This window comes from Struthio camelus, chromosome 7 (genome assembly GCF_040807025.1).
Source record: "Struthio camelus isolate bStrCam1 chromosome 7, bStrCam1.hap1, whole genome shotgun sequence".
NCBI classification, from domain to species: Eukaryota; Metazoa; Chordata; class Aves; order Struthioniformes; family Struthionidae; genus Struthio; species Struthio camelus.
This window is the reverse complement of record NC_090948.1, coordinates 18,307,554-18,333,469: the sequence shown is the minus strand read 5'-3', so window position 1 is coordinate 18,333,469 and position 25,916 is coordinate 18,307,554. Positions and strand designations below refer to the sequence as shown.

At 37.2% G+C, this 25,916-nt stretch overlaps 1 protein-coding gene across 5 annotated transcripts in view; it reads left to right on the top strand.

The window, feature by feature from the left end:
- The window catches only part of DNTT (DNA nucleotidylexotransferase), a 151,733-nt gene extending 126,177 nt beyond the window's left edge, over nucleotides 1-25,556 (top strand). For 2 of the 5 annotated variants that reach the window (XM_068950000.1, XM_068949994.1), the window contains one exon: nucleotides 18,783-23,858. In XM_068950000.1, coding sequence (XP_068806101.1) covers nucleotides 18,783-18,869 — 87 coding nt within the window. In that variant the 3' untranslated portion in view covers nucleotides 18,870-23,858. Of the gene's footprint in view, nucleotides 1-2,642; nucleotides 3,081-8,950; nucleotides 9,504-18,782 lie in introns of those variants that run through there. The other 3 variants (XM_068950003.1, XM_068949996.1, XM_068949995.1) reach the window with 3 other exon arrangements.
- Nucleotides 25,557-25,916: the final 360 nt, after the last annotated feature.

The following is a 25,916-nucleotide window of genomic DNA, read 5'->3' as shown; positions in this document are numbered from 1 at the left end:
AGCCTCCATTTCTTCTTAATTTGACTCTCTGTCATTCAGTTTTGTAGACTCCAACATGTGCCCAGAGTTGCCATCTACTTTCCCATATGTGTTATTAATACCACTGCAAATTCCAGAGAATGACTGCAGAGTTGACAACACCTTAGAGGTGTAAGGTCATAAAGATATTTTTTTTGCCCCAAAAGATCTGTCTGGCCTTGTGAATTAGCGAGAGAGCTGCTGCAGCTCTGGAAGACATAGCTTGGTGAAATTAAAATTAAACAGTTTTAAATATAGTCAAGTCTGATTCCAGACTGTAAGCATTAAATTGAAATTCAAGCCCCCAAAAGATTTCCTCATCATGAAAAGATCTTTTTTTTAAAGCTGATTTTGTTTTACCTTCTGGTACTCCAAAAAAAAAAAAGGACACTTTTTCTTCTTTTATTTTCTGATGATTTGCCTTTCATTAGTATCTAATGTGTTTATGTTGATGACTGTGAAGACAGTTGTCCCACAAACTTCCATTCTTGCGTGAGGAAACATAGCCTAGATACATTTTGGCATTTAAAGGAAATCTCATATGAGCAGGTTGAAAATAGCGTGTGATTTTATCAGTTTGAGTCTTCAGGGTTGTGCGCTGTTGAAGCTCTGAACTTGGAAATGTCATAAAAATGCACAGCCAAACCTCTTTGAAATTGATGTGTAAAACTTTGCACATACTGCTGGTGTTTTTGGCTCAACAAAGAAAGCTTTCAAGAATAGCTCTTAAGATGTGGGGAAGGCATTCATATGCAGACTGGAAATAACGTCTGGATGTGATTACCTTCTTTGAGCCTTTTCTTACTATGCAGTAAATACTCTTGCCTAGCACATATGCCTTTTGTCAGATCAGTTTGTAACAGTATGCTGTTGTCAGGCTGGTAGACTGTCATGATTATAGTCAGCCAAAAAATCATAATCTGTTTCAGACTTGTGACATTGGAGGGCATATTTGAACAATTTTCAGGTTTTCATGTTCTCTGTAGGTTTTCTGATCGACCTTTTAAGGCTGAGCTGGCTCTTAAAAAAGCAACATGAGAAGGAAAAGGCATTTTGACACATGGTGACAATTGTGTGAACTGAAGAGATCGTAAATTGTTGTAGGATGGCCTGAGGCGGTAGGATGGTCCAGAGGTTTGAGTGTTAGCCTGCAGCTTGGGTCCTAGATATAGTCAAGTTTCCTCTCTAGTTTTAATAGAGCCACTTAACCTTCCCTGATCTCAATTCTCAACAGAAAATCTAATTCCCACAATGCAGATGTTCAGTAAGGATAAGTCATTAACCACTGTGGCAAAAACTAGTTCCGTTTAATGAAGGTTTTTGATCATTCAGCATTTTGCCTTTCCCTCTACTCAGGAGAAAGAGCAATGAAGGATTTTGATAATTCAAAATTTGCTTTTTCTTTTCTGATCATAAAGAGGGTCAAAATGTTGACATTTTCTGTCAAGGGAAATGCTTTTTGAATCTCAGCTTTGGAAACAATCCACAACTCAGAGTGTTCCAGACCTCCAAAGATCAGACAGCTCTTGGGGCTGCAAGGTCTAAGGCAGTTGGCTTGGCCGGCTGCTCCAGGATCATGGAGCCAATAAGCTCAGGGGAGCTAGGCTCTGATATAATTAAAATGACTTATCTGAACTCAGGCTCCCAGTAGCCTGTCAGGCAGATTGTTGAGAAGATGGGCAAGCTGGCAGAAGCCCAAATAGGCGTACGTTTTTAAAAGCGCTTGGTAAGTTTGATTCTATTGGAACCCTTTTTCTTTTGTTTTCTTTTTTCCCCTTTTTTTTTCTTTTACTTTTTTTCAGGGTAATGTTTTGATAAATGAATCATTTTTAAGAACGCTCAAATTTGAGTAGGAAAATTCAAAAAAAAAAAACCACAAAATAGTTTGGCTGAACAGTTCTGTTCACAAAGCACTAGGACGTCGTGGGACTATACACATGTTATGTAGAAAGATTGTTCCCTAGAATTGCCTTCTCTCTAGGAATCCTAAGAAGTTGCAATGCAATTGTAACCATCAGAAACTGTATTTCCTGTTTTGGTGTAGACATGAGCATCCCCTAAACTTCACAAGTACAGAAGATGCTTTTGAAAGATCTCCTGTGCTGTGCAAACTCCAGCCCTACCACTTTCACCCTTGATAAACTTGATTTTTATGAAATGCAGGATTTCTCAACTATTTTAACTACTACTTCATAGTTTACCTCCCTTATCTAAATTAGTTGAAAACTAGTATTATTACCAAAGGCTTCAGAACCCATTATCAAAAAGTAAGCTGCTTTTTGGTTCTTCTGGATTTTGCTGTAAACTATTCCTTGTAACTAAGAAAGAAGGATGTGTAAGACTTCTCTTCTGTACTTCGCACATTCACCCAATTTCACCTGAGGTTGGATTCTTTATTGCCCTTTTATTTTATTCAATGTGTATTTAGTGTTCGTGACACCACTTGCTGTTCAGCAGTTTCTCAGAGCCAAAGAGCATGGCAGAAGTGTGCTGCATTCAGTATCTGAGACATAATCATTTTCCATTTCATAAGACAAGTCTCTGCATAAAATAGTTTCAACTGGTTGGCGCCAGAAGTTCTTAATGATATATTTCCTTAAATCATTGTCTTTTGAAAACACCAGGGACCCTGTGGAAGTTGGGATGAATGAGAGGTGGGCCTTGCCCACCCTTACCCAGGAAGGATGGGACAGAAGAAATAAGGTGTTGCAGGTACTTCTCTATCCCTGTTTTGTGAAGGGAGAATTTTGGGGATGAAGTGTGGAACAGCTTCCCAGATGGATCATGGCCTTGTAGAAAGTATCTCTCTTCTTCAGTTTCATTACTATTATGCAGCTGAGATCCTCCAGCTGATTATGGGAGCTGAAGACTGGGTTTATCTTGTAGTACTTAGACTTTTATCTTGTATAAATCCATATATTCTCACAATGATGTTTCAGAAAATCACTTTTAACTGCAATTATTACTTTCTGCAGTTCAAGACAGTGAAATAAAATGATGTAAATAATTAGTATTGCTTTTCTATAAAAGAGCAGCTGGCATTCCTAGTGTATAATAAATTGATTAAATTATTAGCATATGAATGTTCTTACACTAACATTGTAGGTTGTTGGGTTTTTTGTAAGGATAAGGTTGCAAGCTCCGAGTTATTTTGAAAAGTCATTGGAGTAGAAAGCAGTTATTAATCTTATGACCTATCAAAATTTAAGATCCAAAATAGCTGCCTTAATGTGTTCTATTGTTAAAGAAATATTGGGAAAAGTATGACACTCTATGCAGAAGACTGGATATGATTGATTGATGACAATTTTGCATTTAAAAACTTTTGTGTGAATTTGAATGGTACTAAATGCTTTTTTGTTGTTCAATAGCTAGAGAGGTGGTTTACATAACTACTCTGAACAGCAAATTCAAAAAATGCCCTGAAAACTTCTTAGTGGGATCCAGCTTTCCAAAACATTAATTGCCCTGCAGTTGCAATGAAAACAGTAAAACCCTGCCCTGCCAATCTTTTTTAAGAGCATATTTAGCTTTCCTCAGGAAACTGGTATAAATATGAAAGGGAAAAGTTATGCTGGGATTTCTTAGTACCACAGTGTAGACATGACATGCATGCAATAATCACCATTAGAATTGCACAAATCACTTGCCTTCAGAAAGCATTCCTATTTAGGAAAATCTTAACTGACTCTTGAAGCAGGGCTTGCCCTATCTTTCTTTACTTATATCAATAAAGTCATAGGAAGGTGTGATTGCAGCCGAGGTAAATATTTCCATGTTGACTTTTGGCTAACTAGCCCAAATAAAATGAGAATTTAGCATAGAGTAAAAACTGGAGAATATATCAAGAAACCCAGAGGGCTTTTACTGGCTTAGAATTTGTTACTGCTGTTTTTGCTGGCTTTCTGTTCTGCCCAGCTATTCTCACTGTTCATGATAGAATAAAACCAGCTGAGGCAGAACGTTTGCATCCTGTGATCTCAATCTGAATTTGTTGTGTAGGTTCATCCTTTATCCTAATCTGCTTATAGCAGTTTAAAGGTTACAGTAGCCACAAATATGTAAGGAGTATAATCAATCTACATAAAAGGTGTCCAAAGCAAGACAAAAGATAGTGTAGCTCTACTAGAATAAATTCTAAAAGAATGTAAAGAACACAAGTAACCAATGTATCGCCAAAAAGTATTTAATGAAACAGATTATTTACTTATTCCTTCAAGTAATCTCTCTGTAAAGAGACATGCAATAGAGGCTGGAAAAGCTATGATGTGATACATTTGCTGTCCTTTTCTCCTTTTATTCCAAAACGGTCCTTGTGTACTGGTGCCTAGAGGCCACTTGTGGAACTGAGCACTGCACAGATGCAGTCTCAAGTCCCACTGCCAGGCATTGCCCTAGTCTGCAGGGCTGGGGAGGATTTGTCTCTTGTGGAGCAAGTTAACAAAGGCAGAACTTAGATGTAGTTACAGAGTAAGAACTATGTGCTGCTTTCCTTGCTATTAGTTAGTGTGTAGAATCAGAAGCTACTGCAAAAATAGAGAAGTTATGCTCCAGTACTCAAACAGCGTAAAAAGTTAATATAAATGCAGTCAGTGTTTTTCTGCATCATTTTCTGTTAACTTTTTTCTTTTAAACAAAAATTTGAAAAGCGAGTGCTTGAAAAGACCAGTGAAATCATTGAGGAAATCAGCCTGTTATTTCAGCTCTTCGTATACGGCTTTTGTGAGTCATTTTTCTCATTCAGAAATTCTAGTAAATCACTATTATTGTTTTAAGAAACATACAGAAATACTTTCAATAGTAGCACATGTTGAAATTCAATATCTGTAAGATAAGAGCCCATAACTATTGATCTAAAATTCATGCATATTGCTAGTAGCAAAAAAGTATGGTTGAAGAGCAAGGGTACTTTTGGCTAGGCCAAGTGAAGTGGAGCATTAGCCCACATTACTTCTGCTTTTGTGAAAAGATTCAGGTCAAAAGCAGCCATGATGAGTGGGATACATAATCTCATTTTTTGCAGGCAGTTAATGTGACAGAAATCTCTTAAAAGCACTTCCAGTTGTTTTTTTAGATGAAATGACACTTTAAACAAACATGCACAGAGCTCTAGGCTACTACAGCTAAACTCTTACTGTTTCTTGCACTAGTTTGTTAAACTGAATCCTCATGCTGCAACCGTCCTTTCAAGGAACAAATTTCAGAGACTATAATATCTGAAGATAACAGGTTTTCAAAAGAAGTGGTTACCTGCTCTGCGACTCTAAATGATCCAAAGATTTTTCAGACACTGCAGAGGAAGGCTACTAGTCATTCAACTGCTGTGCTTTTGACAATGCTATCAAATCAATGATCAATTTAATTCTAGCTGGCTTGATAAACCTTCCGCAGTATAAAACAGGCAGTATGAATAAATAGCAGTATTAGGCTGGAGAAATGTGATGCTACATAATAAAATATTCTAAAGTTAGTGGAGAAATTCAGGCTGTCAGTAAGAAACCAAAGAGGAGATGTTATCACATGGAGTTACAAAAACTGGTGCACAGAAAGGACCACGTACTGCTGGGCTCTGCATCAAAGATTCTCTTAGTCTGGGAAATCTTCGAAGAAAGAAGGAGCCAGAGGTAAAATCAGGAGTACCTGGGATGTAAGGAAAAAGTATCTCAGGAGATTATCCCCTGTTATCTGATGAGGAGGGAGATAGGCACTCTCAAACGTAGAACGCTTTGGTAAATAGAAGTAAATGATGATCATAGCAAACTGAAAAGCTGATATAATAAACTCTGAGTGTCACAACCTGTGATGAAATAAGCTTGAGACAAACCTGTGAGGCATCCAGTGATGTGGCAAACCTGGAGTGCTGTGAGAGTGCATAATGTACAAAATCAGAAGGAGATTCTTCAGTCCTAACCCATTCTGCAGAAAAGCCAGAACATAGTTGTCCTCTTTGAATGACAGGCTGCGAGTCCTGACAACCAAGGATCTGCTTGTAAGGGGGTGAGTGCACTACAGCAGAGCAGAAGAGTAGACTGTGTGTAGAAGCTGCCAACACAAAGACAAATCAAGTAGGCAACTACAGTGACTAGGGAGTAAGAACTGAAAATCACGAGGAAAAAACTTCACTTTTCAGAATAAAAGGCAGCCCAATCAGTTGTAGTCAAGTAGAAGTCATATGACAAGAATGGAGATGAAACAAAAACAAAAGTACTGGCAGTGAAGGCCATGGCCAAGACTCACTAATACAATTTTAGAAAAGTCTCTGATGTAGAGGAGTCAGAAGAAAGGAGGTGCAAGTCATCAAAAAAAAAGAGCCAAGTACAACAAAATGTGGCAACAGACTAAGACTAGATAAATTGAATAACTTTAGGGATTAGCAGGCTCTAACGAATATTAGATGATTGACAGTAATGCTCTAAGGAGCTGGCTCCAGGTGGCTGTAAGCATGCTGAGTTGTGCTACTCCCTGTATTTTGCCCATGTGGCTGCTTCACAAACAGCCACAGTGTTTCCAGCAGGCAGCTCATCCACTTATGCTTGGCAACATGCTTGGACTTTTAGCCTCCCCCATGCCATTGATTTTTTTTTTCCTCTGGCTGAGTCTAAGGCCGCGCTGCTGGCATGCCATTCAGCCAGTAACTTTTGTGTTGAAAGAAGTCTTATAAACAGTGACTGTGTTGCTGGGAACAGTTATGTCCATATGCTGAATTGGTTAGTTAGTACATTCATAGGCAAAAAAAAAAAAAAAAAACCCACAACAACACAGTAAGAATAGTTAAAAGGAAAGCTAGAGCTGCACAGGACTTGGGACAGAAAAGGATAGAAGCAACCCTGAGGAAGCAAGACAGTTTGCAGATGGCTGGATTGTCACCTGCACTTCCTCCTTCTTTGTAAACAGGTCCCTTTATAAAAAGCCAGTTTTATTTTCCAAGTGTTGGTTCTCTTCTGTCTCTACTCAATATGTGGCATCTCAAAAACATACATGCCTGGCAAGAAGAGCTGGCTATGACTCTATGCCTTCATTTTATTACATAAAGACATATAATATTCATATATGTGTTTAACTGTGTGTTCAATAGCTATAGTCTCAAAATTAGTTTTCTTGTGTCATCTGAGAATGTTTATTCTGCAGTTTTTCACTGAAAGAAGATACCTGCAGAAGTTTACTTTGCAGAGTTAAAAAGACATTTTTTAAGATTCTTTAAAAACTGAATGTTATAGTCTTATTTTGGCAGATGTTGCTGTAAAATTATGTAGTTATAACAGTAAGACAGTCAGCCTTGAATATCTTGATGAATTAAACATGCTGCAGCTGCAGAGTTTGCTTCAGATGTCTGCAACAATGACTGGATTAAAATTAAAGTAAACGTAAGATCCAAAGTTTATAATATTGATTTCCAATGTGATCAGTTGTTCACCTAATCATTACTACAACAAACACTGAGTCACTGTAAACAGATGCACATGCTTTCATGTTCTTTTGTCTCTCTCAGAAAAGTGGCAATTGCATGTGGGATTTTGGGGATTTGTTCTTTTTGCACCTGGTCTGTTTTTAAAAATAAAGAATTAAAATAATCTACTTTTTATTTCTTGATAAATAAAAAATGATGATGCATTTTCTTCTAAAGCGTGCTTCTCCTCGTTGTTCTCTTAGCAGTTTAAATGTCTCACAAATCACATACCATAGGTCATTTCTACAAAGCCTGTAATTCATGTATATATTTATCTAAATTTAATCCCTTTGTAATAGCAAGTTGTACCTCTAACACAAAGATTAACACAAAGATACCTAATTGCTGTCTCCTTTTCTTAGAGAGTTCAGTGAAGCCTGGATTGCTAGTGAAAAGAGTTCTCAAAATGTACGAATGTGTGTAGATCCAAAATATTTCAACTATTTTAGTTTCTAGGGCAGTGCAGAGCAAATTATTTTGAGTTTTTCCTTTCACCTGTACTCAGGAGTGTTATTGAATGTGAGACAAGCAGCGTAGCCTCAGATTTCCTGTTGAAAGTGAAGAAACCAATTAAGAAGAAGCTGGGTAAAGAGGAAGCTGGAAAAGGTAGGAGCCAAGGGCCAGAGAGAGAAATGGGATATGGAGTGAGAGTGAGAATGGAAGTTTAGGGTTGATGCACAGATTTGATAAGGAAGTGCAGAGCTTAGAAGTGGCTGCACAAAGCAATGGGGAATGAGTCTCCCCAGCATATGGGGAGAAAGGGTATATCTGATTAGCAGCTGCAGCGTGGAGAAGAAGCTGTGTTCGACCAACAAAGAGAGTGAGCCTAGAAGAGGCAGATAAAGAATGACTGGGCAGAGATATGAGCGGTAGACTAAAAAAATAAATTAAGTAATCAGGTTAAAGCTCTAAGCTGGCAGCAAGAAGTGGGTAAACTTTTGATTACTTCAAATAATTGAGTAACTGAATTTATCTTGGTTTACTCTGGAAACGGCCTGGTAGAGCCTGCAGTAGCATGAGAAAGCTGAGGGGAGAGACCAGGGCTGTAACTCAGTATAGACAGGCAGGGAAGAGATGGAGCTAGATATATTTTAGAAAAGTTCAGCTTCTGCAGAAAAGGACAGGTTGGTCCCACGTTAGCATGCAGCCCGAGATTCCTATCAGTGCCATCAGGAAATAACTGTGAGCCCTGTAGCACAGTATGTTTCCTGCCTAGTGAAAAAGGGCTAAATGTGTTACAAGAACTGAAGGAAGCAGGATTCCTTTGGAGAAAAAGAACTCTGTGTCTCAGTGCATATATGTTAGAAAACTGAATTAAGGTTAAAATGCAATCAACCACCTCCTGAGATTTCTTAAATTGCAGGTCTTTGGCTTTGCAATCTTAGTAATGTTCTTTCAAAGTCATTTGTTTATAATAATCCTGTATGAATTACACTCAACTGTGTTTCATAAAATCTGGGGTATTGTGCATTTTTCTTGTTTCAGTCATTCCTGTGAAGCTTTATAAAGATGAATACAGTGAAGCAGCTAAACAGTATTTGATAAGGTAAAGCTACTGTAAATATCATAGTCTTCAAGCAAAACAGAAATACAGCTAACCTGGAAAAGCAAGTAGTCCATGTTAATCATTTCAAAGACTCTGTGATAGGATGCAGATTGTCAGAGAACTAGAAGGGGCAAAAAGTACAATATTCCTATTATTTTCAAAAATCTCTGTTCTTTGTGTACAACAGTTTGCTATTTAACATGCTAAAACTTAGGCCTGGCTGTCAGGTAAGAAGTTCCGAGTTTCCCTTGCTTTTTCGTGCCCAAAACTGAAAATACGTTTCCCTATTCTGAATGGTAATATATCATTGTCTTTATATATTCTCTTTTATTTATTGTGGCATATTTTTAATTGTTCAAATCTTAATGGGAGATGGATACATAGCTATTTAGCGTCTTGCAACAAAGCAACCATGCATCTGTCATTTTAAACAGAGAATAGTTCTGTTTTGTGCACAGCAGAGTGTTGTTTACAAGTTAATTTTAGCAAATGAAAAAGTGCTTCTTCAGTTAAGTTAAAAGTTAATGTTGTTTAATATTTTATTTTTCAAAGTACCAAATGTCAATTCTTCAGCACTGGTCTTTTTGTTTCTCCTTCACCAAAGCTACTTGGAATAAGTACTTTGATCATATGTAGGAAGGTGAAGGACTACCTTAAGCCTGAAGATGTTTGGTTAGGATAGCTGCCTGGGATGTCCTAATGTGAGCCTGATTAATCTATTTTACTCAGTGTATTGACTTGTGGTTGTTCAGAAATTTAATATGAATAAATCTATAACTAAAGTTGTAGAATAGTTATAGAATGAAACATTCAACTGTGTTATTTCTGATTAAAAGCACAGGACATGTCCAGTGGTAAAATGAAATAAGAATTTATGATTCTGGCTTCTATTACATTCAAAATTTATTCATGCCCAGAATTATTAAAATAAATTCCACTGCGTTATTTTGCATCAATATCGTTGCACATGATTTTGCCTGAGGGTATCAAGTCAATGGGTTATGCTTGTAATACTGTTTTTCAATCATGTTTTGTTATAATGTCATTTCAAAAAGTCTTTTTTCCCTCTGAATTATTTGTCATTTTATTTGTACCTAGATTAGGAACAGATTAAAGGAGGCACGGTAATGTGACTATTACTACAGAAAATACCAGCTAAACATGAAATGTACATTTGGAGCATAATAAAATGTCAGAGGCACTTCAGATTATTTGCTGCTGAAAGCTGTTATGATATCACGAAAGAGAAAGTGCACAGCGTATGCACAGTGCTGTGGAGTATTACTATTGAACTTGATGAAATACTTCACATTGCTAGCACAATTAGTACTTCAGCATTTATGGGCTATAATTATCATGAAATTGTTTTACTATTGATAGTCTCATTCATAAACATAGCATAAATATTTAGCAAAATGTCTAATTACAAGCAAAGCAAAAATCACCAACACCCAGTCTCAAAACTAAACCTCTCCAAAAACAAACAAGAAAAGATTGGGAAAAAGATGGAAGGGAAAACACCTGGCAGTTGTTAGTTGTACTGCTTAGGAAAGTAATGGAAGATGTTCAGACATTACAGTAATCAAAGAAACGTAAAAAATATGTGTTAATCATAATGAAGATAAATACTATTCAAAGTAAAAGATATTAATAGGTAATTATTGAATAACTCCTTAGGGCTTGATTCTATCTCCTTTTCTCATCAAGCAGTACCTTATTCTGAAAACAGTCTCACTGACTACTGATGGAATAAGATGTTGTCCCTCTCAGGCTGGCTAGTAGTATGAATTTCAGGACCCTTGAGAAGTTTGATTTTTCCATATTACTTTCTGACAAAGTTCATACTTACACAGGAATAATCACCGAATGCAATGATTTTAAACCCCTTATGTAATGACAGAATTGTGTGCATTTTTTCTCTGGAAATCACTTTACCTAGTTTTTTTTCTTTTCTTGCTCTTGCCCTCCATAATTGGAAAATCATTTAGCTAGCTGTGAAAGCTGCTGATTACAGTGATCCTTGTTACCATTCTGTCTACCTTAGTGAGTCAGCTAACGATTTCAAAGAAGTAGCCACCATTTTATGGATTGATGGTACACTGTATTCCCATACTTTCACTGCAGATCAAAGGTGCTCAACCTCATATTGCCCAGACTATTGCAGAAATTTATGGATGCTGTAACACTTTCTCTGTAGTTGCTTTACATAATTCTAGGTCTGTAACTGGAGTAAAACTGTAAAGGAATTTGCTAAACTGAAACTCTGAGCAGATTTATGTGTTCCACCAAAGAAGTACAAGCTTTTTTCTTGCAAAGCTAACAGTAGCATAGAAAAGGAAGAGAAAACAGCGGGCTATCTGAACACTGTTTGCAAAGCATACCTTCATTTCAGGTAAGATCTGTCAGTAAAGTGGAGTGGAGCTGCTGGTGCTGCTGAATGCAGGCTGCATAGCAGAACATGAAGGACTTGCATAAACTCATAGACACTGTGGGCAAACAGCCATATCTAAATTCGGCCATCAAAATCAAGAGTTTTTTAAAGTGTTGATAGCAGGATTAGGCTCCTGTTAGTTTTGTAAAAATCTGTATATGGTGCCATAAGAATTCTTTTTTGGCATATAGAATAAAACCACAGTTGCAGTTCTGGTTAGGGTGATACTCAATGATTCAAATTATACATGGCAGGGTGTGGAAAACAGCATGGAGCTGGTTATTCAGGGAAGATTTGAAAGAAATATGCTTGAGAAAGGCTAGCTTTCACTTACACCTGTTGTATTATAGATCATACTAATCAAGTAATATTGCTCACCTTTAAGTTAGGAAATTCAAATACAGAATGAACAAAATGTTTCTTTTCTTTGAAATCTGTTCCTTCTCATGCTGTTGAGTGTTCTTATGTATTTTCTTACAGAGTTCTTTAAATCATGGGGATAACATCTTTCAGGGCTGCTGGCTGGCCCAGCTAGCAATGCATAAGCTTTATCCGCAAGCAATTACTGCTACAATAAGCACGAAATGATTGCTTTTGATAATGGGGAAGGTGGAATGCATAGGTAATCTCTTTTTTGCTAGTAAACCGTTTTTGAACAGAAAGTGATTGAAATACTGTAAATTTGCAGCATCCTTCCTCACCTTTCCCCTCAGCTGCTTTTTTTGCCAAGTCACTTGGCAGGTTACTATCTGCACACCGCTCTTGAAAACCCATTCTCTCAGAAATCCATTAAGATGAAACAAAAATCAGTTATCTTTTCTTATTCAATCTGCTTTAGTGCATTATTAAGACCTGAAAAAGTTTAGCTAGGTATTGCGTCTCTCCCATCTTCTCTTTCTATTAATTTCTGTTCTGGGCACCCTTTTGTTCTTGCTTTTTGGCTAGTGATTGGAGTAAATTTGTTGTCTTGATACAGTACCAAAGGCTGCCCTGGACAGGCAGTTGGGTCTAAAGTTGTTAGCAAGCTTGCAATGCTCTCGTCAGTCTTCAGCGTTCGTATTCTTAGCTTCAGTGTTTTTTGTTAGGACACCAATTTATTCCTCTTAAGGACTGTGCTTTGGTTTAAACAGCACCACTGCTTTTATAAGAGAATTGTAGGTAGGGATACAATCACTTACAGCTGTTTATATACTTTTACAGAGTACAAACGTTATCTGAGCAAATAGCCTCAGAGAAAAAGGATCTGTGAGCAACTTCACAGCTTTGCACTTTCAATGTAATAAACCTATGTCAGTATGCTCTGTACGCTGTAGGTCTCTGACAGGATGAATGCAGTGCTCCACTGAATGCAGTGGCCTTTCATAGCTAGAGAAGTGGTTTCACATCCTGGAAGATATTGCAGGCAACTTAAGCAGCATCATCTCTGCATGAGTCCTAACTAGCTATTAAATAAGTCTTTAACTGCCTTGGCGTAACTGATGATATCTGAAGATATGGCCAGCACTAAAGTGACAAGATACATTTGTAAGATGTAAGATGTGTAAGATACATTTAAGATGCATTGCGGTATCTTTATTGTGGTTTATTAAGCAAGTGCTGTTGTTACCAGCTTTCATCTAGAATTGACTTTACCCACAAAACTGATTTTTAAAATGGATTGTGTCCAGGCACAATGAATAGTTAAGTTCCAGGTTTTCAAATGACAGTCTGTCTTCTTTATTTCCTTTGTTTATTTGTCACTGTCATGCCTTCTGCCACTGTGATAATTCCAGATATGTAAAGTGATGGGGGTTTAGTCTGTTTGGTAGTTATCATTCAGTATACCAAAAATACTACAAACTATCATGCTGCCACTTATATCCCCATTTTAATAATTTTAAAATGAGAAGCAAATAGTAAGCTAATTAAGCTACTGTAGATAGATGTCACATGCCACATACCATATAAAAAATAGGGAGAGCAGACCAAGTTTAAATGAGAAAACCGCTAACTATCCTATTTAAGAGTACGCCATTTTAAAGTATGCAATATTATTGGGATACAAAGGAAAGGTTAGAGTAAATGTATATGTTGATGACATTCCCCAAAACTTGTCCAGAGGCCAAGCCTTATCAAATACTGCTTTTCCAATTTGTTAAGAAAATATTTTTGGCAATACTCTGTCTGTGTTTCTCCCACTCCCATTTTATTTGATGAAATAGTATGTCAGAAAGAGCCCAGAGGGACCTTAATGATTTTGGCCTTCAGGGTCTCTTGCAAAAGAAGGAGGTTTGCCTCCTCCACGATGTCATAGGTTTCCAAAGGATAATGAAATCCACTGGGCTATGACCTCATTCTTTCTGAATTCCTGCTGTACAGCAACGAAGAAGTTTGTACTACGGAAAGGATATGAAAAATAGAAGGAAATTCTTTGGCCTTTGAAATGGCTTTGGTATTTTGCAATATGCTATTATTACCAAGTAATTTGGTAATAATAGTAGGAAATCAGTCTATGTGGATTCTGACTAAATGTGTGCCTTTCCAGCAGGGTGAGTTAATATGGAGGAAGAACAGGAGTAGGTCCGGTTTCAGGAGCATACACAAAACTGGCAGGGCAGTTGCCGGCAGAGCCAGTATATTCACCAGCTTCTGTTCCTCCTGAGCGAGCAAGCTCAGCAGAGCATTCTCTTGTTCAGTGCAGTGTCAGGAGGTTGCTATCGCTGCAGCATTTTTCCTTCCCAAGCAAGCAGTAGAAAGGAAGATGGATGGCCACAATAGAGGCAAGTGTGGGCTGAGCGTGCAAGCTGTACAATTTCATTTTAACAACTTAAAGAATTTATCTAGGTTCAGTGAAAGTGAAAGTGCAGGTTGTTTAATAAACTAGAACAGCGCATATCTAGGGGCCTAAATTGTCATATAATAGCAAGATCCTTCATGTTTCATGTGAAAATTAAGAATTTCCACACAGAAATTTCCAGTAATCTCAGATTTTTGGGGATATCTTTTCTTCTATGTTTTTATAGGACGAATTCCTAACCACATTTTAAGGAAGTAGTAGGGTTTCCTGTCTTGATATGTAGGTTCAGCCTATGTAGGTTAAAGAGACAGGTGAAGGTACTCTCAAAATGGAAGAAGGGAAGAGTTTCAGGGTGTTCCTCAGTGCTTTCAGCTGTTTATATTATTTAAATGATATATATACACAAAATCAGTAAAATTAATATTTGGCCCTCGAAAGAAAAATGCACTGCTGGCCTATCCTTATCTCTATGTCTAAAAGCAGAATTCTACTTTATTGATTACTGGTTTTTTTAGCTGGTTTTACGGTATTAGCATGTGAAATTTAACCAGATGACAACAAAAGTAGTACAACAGCTGTTTGAACTTTGGCAGTGCTGCTTATGAAATCATCATGTAGTGCTAGCTCTGTGCCTTCACTCTCTAGCTTGTTTTTATCAAAAATATCATTGATCATTAATGCCACAATGAAAAATAAGAGGTAGCAGTTCACATAAGAAAACATTTGGATGGCAGCTGTTCTACATTAAGTGTAGTTAATGGTCATGTTTGCAACCACAAATATGATATTTACATCCATTGAAATAACAGAATTCGTTGAATGGGATAAGAGCAGGATGATACCAGCTGCTGCAGAGTTTGGGGTTTTTTTAAGTTTGATTGATGTTGATTGGGCATGTCTTGGCTCTGTTGAATATCTGTAAGAAGCTGCAAAAATTTCACAACTGGGCAGGCAGTTCATTATTTACTTCTTTTCTTGAGCAAAAAGGAAAAAGAAGAGAGAAAGGAAGAAAGAGCAGTACTGAAAGCAATAATCAAATTTGCATCACTGTATAAGCTCTGCATAGATTGACAAAGAGGAAAAATAATAGGTTATGATTAACATTAATAACACTTACATTACTAAAGCAGTTGGCAGATATCAAATAGAGATTCATTTAGAAACATGGCTTGTAGCTACTGAGAATGGTATTCAGCATCAGCTACTTTGTATTAGAAATTTTCCCTGTCAAACAAATGAAATGAGTTTTGCTTGCAGAAAAATATAAAGTGACAGAACAAAAAATATGGGATGGAATTTAGAGTCCCTGAGATATGAAGCAATTCTATTAAACAGTATCCGTAACATATGTCTACAGGTGTAAGATCTTTTTTCCTGTTCTACTTTTTTGCAGAAATTCGTGTGTATGGATTGCCCTCCCTTGTTCATAGTAATAGTTAAAAAAAAAATAAATCCAAGTTCTGTCCTCCCAAGACGTGCTCTAAGGAAGAAATATGTCTGGTAATGCCACTTGAAGGGCAGGGTTCAATCTTTTCTTTTCCTTTTTTTTTTTTTTTTTTTTTTTACTATGTTCAGTTCTTCTCTTCTTCTAGTACCATTTTTCTAGTACTTTCTATATGAAAATAGATTGATTTTTCTCCTAGCGAGTCTTTTCTGTAGGTACTTCTTATTCCAGAATTTGCCATTTGAACTTCCTAGAAAAAAATGCATAATTTGTTTATGCTTTAAGAGCAGTTTTTACTATTACAGACAAATTTTGAACCAGAAGTTCATTATGGCTACAGGATTATTTTCAGCTTTTCATGCTCTAGCAGTACTTGGTAGGTGTGTGCACTCTCCCAGAGTCTAAATATTTATACATGGAGAACTTCCTGCAGAAGGATAAAATATCTTGAAAAGAAAGCAGCCTGCTTTTACTTTACGGGGGCCAAAGCAAAAAGCCACATCATGTTTGTACTGATTTGTTTGAAAAAATAAAATCCCTAAAACAATGGGCCAAGTTTTTCCCTCAAATTTCTGATATGGCATGGTTGCATATGGAAATTATCTTACAGAGACAGAGTTCATTATGGAAAAGGGGCAACAACTTCATATACCTTGTTAAGTGTTTTTACTATGTACTCTAGTGACAAATGTTTAATCCACATGGTGTGTATCACTGCTTGAAATCAATGCCTCTATAGTAGGTTTTAATGCAATGCCATTGACCTCAGTATGAAAGATTTTGTTTCAGTAGGATTTTTTTGAGCCACCAGTGGAGTATGATTGATACACAACAGTTTTAAATCCCTGTTATTTCACTATAATATAGCAGTAATTCTTTAAGAAAGAAAAAGCCTTAGTAACTTTGGATGGATTCAAGAGGATATCAGCCAGAACCTCTCTTAAATATCTATTTATCTGGATGGAAACTTGGAAAGGGCAGAATTAGTACCTTGTATTCTATCCTCCCAAACTCACTGGAGCTTCAAAATCTTCTAGCCCAATTCACTCAGGAGCATCTAACCTCCCCATTCAATTTTGCTTTCTAGTCCTCTAGCCTTTCTAGTAAGTTAAACTGGCTTTCATTCTACATTGTGACACTGAAAAGTGGCTGCCAGCTTGACTCTCCTGGCTATTGTAATAATCAGCATCAATGAAAGATGAGCCTTTAGAGCAGAGTTGGATTTAGACCTTAATTTTAAATGCCCTTACAGTGAAGTGGAAACAGGTTTCTGATTTGGTTGAATCCCTGATAAAGTTTCCATTCAGTTGTTTGAGAGTGATGTTTCATTCTGAGAGTTCAGTTCTTCATTAGGTCTGGGCAAAACTGGCTCCTGACAGGACTGAGGTATGGAAATCATGGGGCTGATGGAGAATATCATTAACCCAGTGGCTCCAAAATAGTGAGTCAGATTTCACTCATGAGGCCCAAGCATATTTCAAGGGCAGCATGAGGCTGTCCTGGGCTCGGTGGTTTTGCTTAATCTTTCTGACTCGCCATTCTTTTCTGCTTTCCTTCCACAGTGGCAGCAGTTTAGACAGCACTATGTAGCCTTCACACTCCTTGGGACCCTCTAACTTGGTTAAGCTGCATGCCTAAGTTTTTCCTACCCAGTGTTGATACTCTTCTCTGGTGACTAATCAAGGGGTTTTACAGGGAATTTGAAAGGAGAAAGAGAGAAGCAGCAACCAGCAGCAGGGTCTATCTGTTCCAGTAATCTGGTGTCTCCCCTGCCCACTGTGTAGCAAGACCCTTGAGTTATGGGGTCACAGTGGGAGTAAGAGACAGGGAAGCACCATCCAGGTCACAGAGTGAAGGAGGGCAAGAAGGAGAGCACAGAGAGGAGAAAGAAGAAAACACTGGTAATTTTCAGTGCCAGAAGTTGTTCCACCATACTACCATGAGCTTGCTCTCATCTAGTTCTGGACTCCTCTTGCTGTCCACTCCCAGGGGTGCGCAGAACAGCAGAGCCCTCCTGGAGGCAGTACTCAGCAGCCAAGAAAGCAGTGGTGGCAGCACGAGATGTGCTGAGCAGTCCTGTAACTGTAAAAGAGCCAGAGATTCACCAGATTCAGGCAATCCTCTCTCACAGCAGAAATTAAATCTAGAAGATTAAGAAACCTAACCCTGAAGTTTTTGTGATCCTGGAGTTTGAGATTGTTCAGAGCTGGACACCAGTTGAGACTTATCTTCAAACAATTCAGGAGTTGCTGAAATTTTAGTATCATTGTTCAATAGAAATGATTTCTTTCTTCTTTCCAAACGCCTCCAAAGAGTGAGGTTCATCCTATTTTAATGCTTATCTACCCTAGCAGCTTTTAAAATTGATATTGTACTTCAATGATGAAAAGAATGCACACGGAAATGCACTTTTCTGTATCAGTCTTCTTAGTGAAGGTAGGGCTTCTTTGTGGTTCCTGTGCAAGAATGCTTATACTTATACTTATAGCTATACAAGAATGCTATATATTTTAAGAAGCCCAGATTTGAAGAAGCAAAACTGATCTTTACTACAAAACATTTATTAGGGGTATGTAAAAACTCAACTGTATTTGTGGTTCCTTCATTTGCAGCTTCCTTTTCCACATGGAATATATTGTCTTTTTTAGATGAACCTTCTCTATTAGAAATTTGGAAATCTTTGCATTTTTAATATTGAGTTACACATACCTAGTGTAACTGTGCAACCATCTGGAATGCATCTATAGAGAACATTACTATGGTAATTTGTATAACACTGATGACCTTATTAAGAAAGTCAAACTTTTCACCCTCATGGCAGGGAAATGCAGGTTTTATTTTAATTCTTATACTTATGCACAGACACTTGAGAAAGTAAATCAAAACAGAGTGGTAAACTAGTCATTAGTAGTGAAAGGCTCAGCAGTGTTAGAACTATTTTTTAACTTGCTTTCACACTTCAAGGTCACCCTCGAGCATAGTGATGACGAGATCGTATTCTGTAGAGGATACCATGGGTAGAACTGTCAAAAATTAACCCCTGTTTTAGAAGAAATTTTCAATTGATGTTTTTTCTGTTTAACAGCCTTATTGACTTATTTTGTTTAAATTCTTTCACAGAGAATCTTTCTCAAAGCTGGAAGTGAGGAAGAAATCTTTGCACATCTTGGCTTGGATTATGTCGAACCATGGGAAAGGAATGCATAAAACAGTTTGCCAGTGTACATTCATCAGGAGACAGCAATGATCTTTGTGCCTATTTCTCATTCTGAATTAAAAATATATGCAACCTGTATCTCTATGGCAGCTAAGATAATTTTAAAAATATATTAGTTACAAGCCGCTATACATGCTGGTGTTCCTAGAAAAGAAGAGCTTAAATTCTTCAGAATCCTTTTTGTTTTTTTCAGTTTGAGTTTCTGAAGTTTCTACACTAGAGTAGAACGGGGGTAGAACTTGAAGATCTTTTTCAAGGATAACTTGAAACTGGTGAGTTTTTTTGCTTGTGATAGGAATTTTAAATTACTGCAAATAATACTTGCTTTTAAAATACTGTCAACTATGACACTACTTAAATAATACAAGATATTTAGGATAAAATTCAGAAAATTACTGAAATATATGCTTAGCTTTAACTGAATTTCTTAAGTATTCTTCTGAATCCATATATAAAATTGCTACTGCATATAAGGCTTAAAGATCTAGGAAGTAATTATTCTGGCATTCTCAGCAAGACGAGGCTTCAGCTGTAATATTTGTCTAGGTTGAGGCACCACGCTACAAAAACTGTAAACAAGTTGCAGAGAATTCTGAGAGAGTTAGAAAACATGACATCTGAAGGTATTTTGGAAAGGAGAAGTGGAATAACTTAGTAGCAGTCTGCCACTGTGGGGGAAAATTTTTATAAACTTGGGGTACTAATTTGGACTAAAGAATATTGAGGTTGTGATGGTCTTTGATCAAGAATTTGAATCATGACCTACATGAAAAGAATTACTTTAACTGTGAGGCCGCTCTGTGGTCAATGTTTTTAATTGCGCTCAAATTAGATAACTGGAAATTTAGGTATTTACTAGTAGCTAAACATGCATTGGAATGGGAAGCTTAACTGAGGTATTTGGCTGTTCTAGAATGGTATTTCCTCTTTTTGATCAGAAATTAATCTGGGAAGTGAGATACTTTTTCTGATGAGAGTACTTCAATGAGATATTTTAGTTTCAGAAAATTCCCATATAGCTCTTGTGACAGAGATGATAATGATCAATTTGTAATACATTTATCCTTTAATGAACAAGGGCATTTATTGTTTTAATACCTAGCTATTTACTGACCATTCATTTGTCATTTGTAGAATAAAGGTGATTGGGAACACCATGACTGGTCAACTAATTTTATTTCTTAAGAAACTGACCTTTTTTCCCTCTTAAGGCTGATTTCATATATTGGCATGATAGGGACAGAATAGCAGAATGACAAGGCCATGAATAGCAATTATTGCTGACAGTAATGGCTTCTCATACTCGAACAATGGCAATATTCACTTGAAGGTTCCACATATGTATAAGCTATACCAAGGTTTAGAAATATAGTGCTTAACTACAGGATGAATGACATTGAATAGGAAGTTCTGAAAAGCTGCTCCCCCAAAGTACTATTGCATTGTTCATACAGTAGATAGTATAGTACAAATATTAACAAAAGTTCCAACATACATTTTTACATGCAGCCCCTCCTTTCTGGTTATTAAAATAGGTAGCAGCTGTATTTCTGTGAAAAGAGTACATTGTAATGGACTTTGGGCTCGGAACCATGAAAACACTCTAAACGTATCAAGGCATATCAAGTTCTACATACACAATGCCTAAATTTTGTAGGATATAGTTTATGCATCCTTCATTCTATCTTCTCTGCTCTATTCATGAAAATATGCTCATTCAGTTTAGTGCAGTTATTCATCTGAGTAAAGTGTTACAGGATCAGGCACAAAAGTGACTGCGGAAAAATGAAGGCTATTTCCAAACAAAGGATCAGTTTTTGAACTAAGGTCTTGTACTGTTCAATGCACACAACCATCTGGCTCACAGGTAGTAGGGAGATTTCCAAAGTTTTAGAAAAAAAAATGAAATGAAAGCTATGGCCCTACCATGCTTACAACAAGAAATTCATGCTATGCTATGAATTCATTCTATAATTTCTGGTAATCCTAATTTTATAGTACATGCAATTCCAATTCTGGAAATTAGGCATAATGTGATGATGTTAGTAGAAATATAGGCAAGACTTTTTTTACAAATATAGTTGCATGAAAATTTTGAAACCAGAAAAAGTATATTGGGGTTTTTTTTACTGGTTCTATTCAACTGGGGAATAGATATTTAAAAAGAACTGAATTGTAAATCATTCTAAAACCTAAACCAGGGAAGTAGAAAAATGTGATAACAGCACGGAATTTTATTCTTGCCTGTGCCAATAAACTCATCCTTTTTAAGTACAGCTTTGCTAACTGAGCTGAAAATATAGCACTACTTTCTAAATTGCTCTAACTAGAAAGCACTGACATTGCTTCCTGCTTTATCACGCTGATACATGAGGCACCTTCTCTGTTTTGCATGAGGATGCTGACACTTAAGCAGCAATGGGATTTTTCAGTCCTAGTGCAAGAGAACAAAAGATTTGATACCTTATCTAAAAAAAACTTCTTACTTGGCCAACATTTATCAGAAATTATATATTCCAATTGTGCTGTTTCTGCATACTTCATACCACAAAAGAATTACTAAACATTTTGATTTCCATATAAGGAAATGTTTGAAATGTGTAACTTGCATCTTGCATGCCTATGCATTACTTACAACTGTGCAACCCGTGAGGGAGAAAATACCAAACATACATTCTTTAGAATGTATTTTACAGAGAATGGAAAACTGGATTACTAACTGGGTCATGAATGATGAAAAATTATGGTTATTGTTAAGCAAGGGTTTAGATAGGAGATCTGAATAGATGATCAAGATAGTCTGATTCTGAAGATGGTAGCTTCTGTTATGAACACCTTTCTTGAGGAAGCTACTACCCTACATGCTACTGTGTGCAGAATCATCCCTGGGAGCACTAGCCAAACTCACTGTAAGGGCAGAGTTAGGAAGCACAGGGGATGTTACTGGTAACAGCTATACATGGGAATAAGGAAAACTTTATGATTCAAGAAGAAAATGTATGTATGTTCTTCACTAGAGAAGAAACATAAGGTAATAAGAAAATTCAAAAAGCATACATTCTACAGTTTTTAGTAAATAAATTCTGAATGATAACATGACGCTTCTTGCAACAATTAAATCCAGTCCTACAGTGCTGAATAGTCTCAGCTCTAAAATGATTTCAGTGGTTCTTGATAGTGTTAGGCAACTGGAACTATAATTAGAAAAGATAGAAGTCATATAGGAGAACTGCAATGGAACAGGGTAAAGGAAATAAAACCTGAATCAACTGTACATATCCTGATCCATGAGAGTACTGAAATCTCCTTACAGTATGGTGGAACTGTTGGAATTGATGCTAATAATACTTCTGAACACAGGAATGACAGGTGAGGCCTGGGGGACTGGAAAAGGGCAAACTCTTGTAGAAAGAGCAGACTGATGTTTGCGAAGCCAGGAGGAAAGAGAGAATTTCAGATCAGTACACTTAATACCTATTAAATTGCTAGAATGATTAATAGATTTTTTTTAAGCACCTAGAGGAAAATGAAATGATAAATTGTGGGTAATATGGGTTCATCAGAAACAAATCAGACCAAACTAATGCAGTTCTACAGTCCCTGGAGGTTAATTTTTAAAATGTCTGCCCCTCCTCTCCTGCTTCTATGCCAAGGCAATTTGGCAAGCAGTAAGAAGAGAAGGATCATTGGTTTTATAAGCATCTACATACTAACTCTCTAAAAATTGATCAGTGACTTCACATCTAGAAAAAATAGACGTAAAACTTAAAATAAGAAGAAAATCACAGCATTCCTTTCATAATTTGTGGTAATCTGTGATTGTCAAATACCCCAAATCATGTTTTCCAGTGACAAATATAGTATAATTTGCCCATTGTATTGCCCAATACATTGCCCATTGTACGGGCAATGTAATGCCCAATACATTGCCCATTGTATGGGCAATGTGATATACTCATAAAAAAACCCGAATCCATATGTGAAATCACACTATTTCCAAACTCCTTTCTACAAATCCTTTAAAGCAATAGCAATGAGTTGTATTTAGATTGGCAGTTAATAATGTAGTTAATGATGTCGTCAGTGTATCTTGGTATAACATGCTAAGGGAAGAGCTTATCGTGTCTACACAACTCTACAGAACTGCAAATCCAGGCAACCTAAATATTGATACGGCTGGCGTTATAAACTCAAATCCACCCAAACTTTCTGACAATGAGGTTGTAAATTACTGTAAATTTACAACTGATGTTGTAAATTACTGGAAACCTGATAATTCCTGCTATTTTATTCCAGAATTAAATAAACAAACAAACAAAAACAAAAAACCCCAAAGATCTGCAAACCTTGCAGTCTCCCAATGAAATGTGTTTTTTACAGTTCATGGCCAGAATTGTTTGGATTTCTCATGTGAGGCAATGTGTGAAACAGAGTCTTTCACTTGCTGAACAGCTATTTCTTTCTATGATAGTTTCCTGCAGCAACTGCAGTTAAAAGAATCAAGTCCTGGGGCTAAAAGGTTAATTGAAGAAAGCGAAAAGTCACATAAAGAAATGAAGACAGGGAGCTCTGGAAACCTTCCCATAGATGCTAAGCTTCTGCTTGACTGGTTGTCAGTCTAGCTAGGAGACAATGCCAGTAGTTTTGTCTTTAAGAGCCCGACAGGGGCCATATCCATAAAAAGTGTCATATGTACGCATCATGCATATAGGTGAATAAGAGCTTAAGAGCTCTCTACTTCTAAATTCAGCTAATTAGCTGGTGTGTGTATATGTGTGCACGCATGCACTTAAAGCTTTTTTTTTTTAATGTTTTATTTTACTAAGAGGACCAAGCAATCTTTATTCCTGCTGCGTAGGTATGTTAAGTGCCTTTTATTTTAATCAGGATGCACCAGATGTAACTTGTTTTAGCTGATGATGTTTCCTTAGAAAAACAGAAGACTAGTTCACAGTCACTGTTGGAGTTCCACTTTTAAGGTCTAATTTACTTAGGATGAATTGTCTCATATCCATTCACAGCTTCTTTTCCATATTTTCTGATATTCTGTATTAGCTCTGTCAAATTCTAATTCTGGATTGGGTCTATTTATTTTTAACTGAAAGCTTGAATCTTTGACTGTGAAAATGAAGTGCCTTCAGGTGGCCCATATCTCTGAAAATATGAGAAGAATGCCCTCCTGGGCAGATATGGGTATATTACATTGGATTCAGTTTGATTCAGAAACATGTTAATCAACAGATAGTCTCTTTGGATGCAAAAATGCATACAGGATTAAGCTGGAGTCCTTCTAACAACGCTAGAGCGTATGTCTGTCTTGATATCTAGATGAGTCTTTATGTCATCTTCACCTACTCCAACCCATGTCTGCATCATACCTTGTAGCTCTCATCAAAGTTGTTTGTTCCCAAGATATTCCCCCCAGTATGACAGTAAGTCTGTACCATCTAAATGAGACTGCTTCTAGGGACTGGTCTGTAAACTGCCTGTAAAGCTGTAATTTGAGAAAGGAGTGCACAAGAATAAGGAATGACTGCTTTCGGTGGACTTCTCTGCACTAGTCCTGAAGCACATGAGTAGGTGTCAAATGTAGTGGCAGAATGCGATTGAAGGAAACTGGAGAAAGGACTGACCCAGAATTTCCACAGAGCTCCAAGGTTTGCATGGACTAGTGCTAAGAGGGAAGCAGAAGGATTTACAGTGCAGTTACTCCGCATGCTTATAATTCAGATGACCTTACGTATTACCCTGACTCTTAGTGTGAACATGGCCAGGAGGACAGGTCTGAATGCAACATGGAGTTCCTTTAGCAGCCTCTGCTGCTTCCCCACTCCCTCTGCCAAGGAGGAGACATCTCAGCCATCTTGATCTTCCAGACAGACTCCGGGAGATAATGCAGAGTGGTACCTAGCTCTATTTCTAAAAATGTCTTCAACTCCCACATGAAGAAATGCAGTTTCATAATTCAGTCCTTGCTGGCCTTGAGAAAATTGTTCACTCATTGATTTTCATACTTGGCAAGAGGCTAAGACTTGCCTCTTCAGAAGAAAGAGGAACCTTCTCATTTTCTCCCCTCAATAATTTTACACTTGTGGCAACGTAAGTAGCAGTAAGAAGCTAGTTTTTACCAGTCCTGTGGATGAGCGATGGTTAACAATAATACTAAAAATGATTATAATTCTTAAATTTAAAGTAATAAAAAGGACAAAGTCTGTCCTCTTAGCTCAAGCTCAAGGGAATTTTCTAATCCTTCAAAGCACTGATCAATTTATAGCACTTTCTGGCCTAAGGCATTCTGCTAAAGCCTAATATTCTGTGTTCCAGAATCTCCTCACACAATGTCAAACCATAACTAGAAAAGGGTTCCTGCAACCAATGAGGTGTTCAAACCTCATTCAAATCCTTGATTTAAAAATATATTTAAAACTTCTTCAGTCAATGTGTTTTACAGGCAACTCATAAAATCTAACAATTTTTAACCTTATGTCTCTAAACAAAGAGTACTCTCTAATACCACTATCTAACACAGACAAGCGCTCTGGTCAGCATTATGGCAGCTCCTGAACTACATATCCCAGAATCCCAGGGGCCACAGCCAAGGTTAGATCACCTGTGGTTTAGCAGGTCAGTGCTGCTGCTGCAGGTGATTGGCCATGAGGAGGGTGATCAGGTGCTGCGTAAGTACTGAGGCTTCTGGTTTGCTGTGTTTCAGTAAGCAAATGCACTTATTTGAAAAACAAGCAGCCTTTTTTATTGTTTCAGGCATTAGACTCTAGTCCCTCTGTGAACGTGCAGCAAAAAGTACTGCTCTATGTTATATAGCCTTTTGTTTTCTGTTCTCTCCAAAATCAGCGCACTAGTTCAAAGCGGATTCCAGAAATTACTAAGCTTCGAAGTGCCTTTGTCATTAACATTGATGTTATAAGGGAAAAACATTAATATGAAAACAGCTCAGAAGCATTTCTATTAAATAAGCAAAGACTTTCTACAGGAGTAAGGGCATTTCATGTATTTTTTGGTATATGTACATACACTAT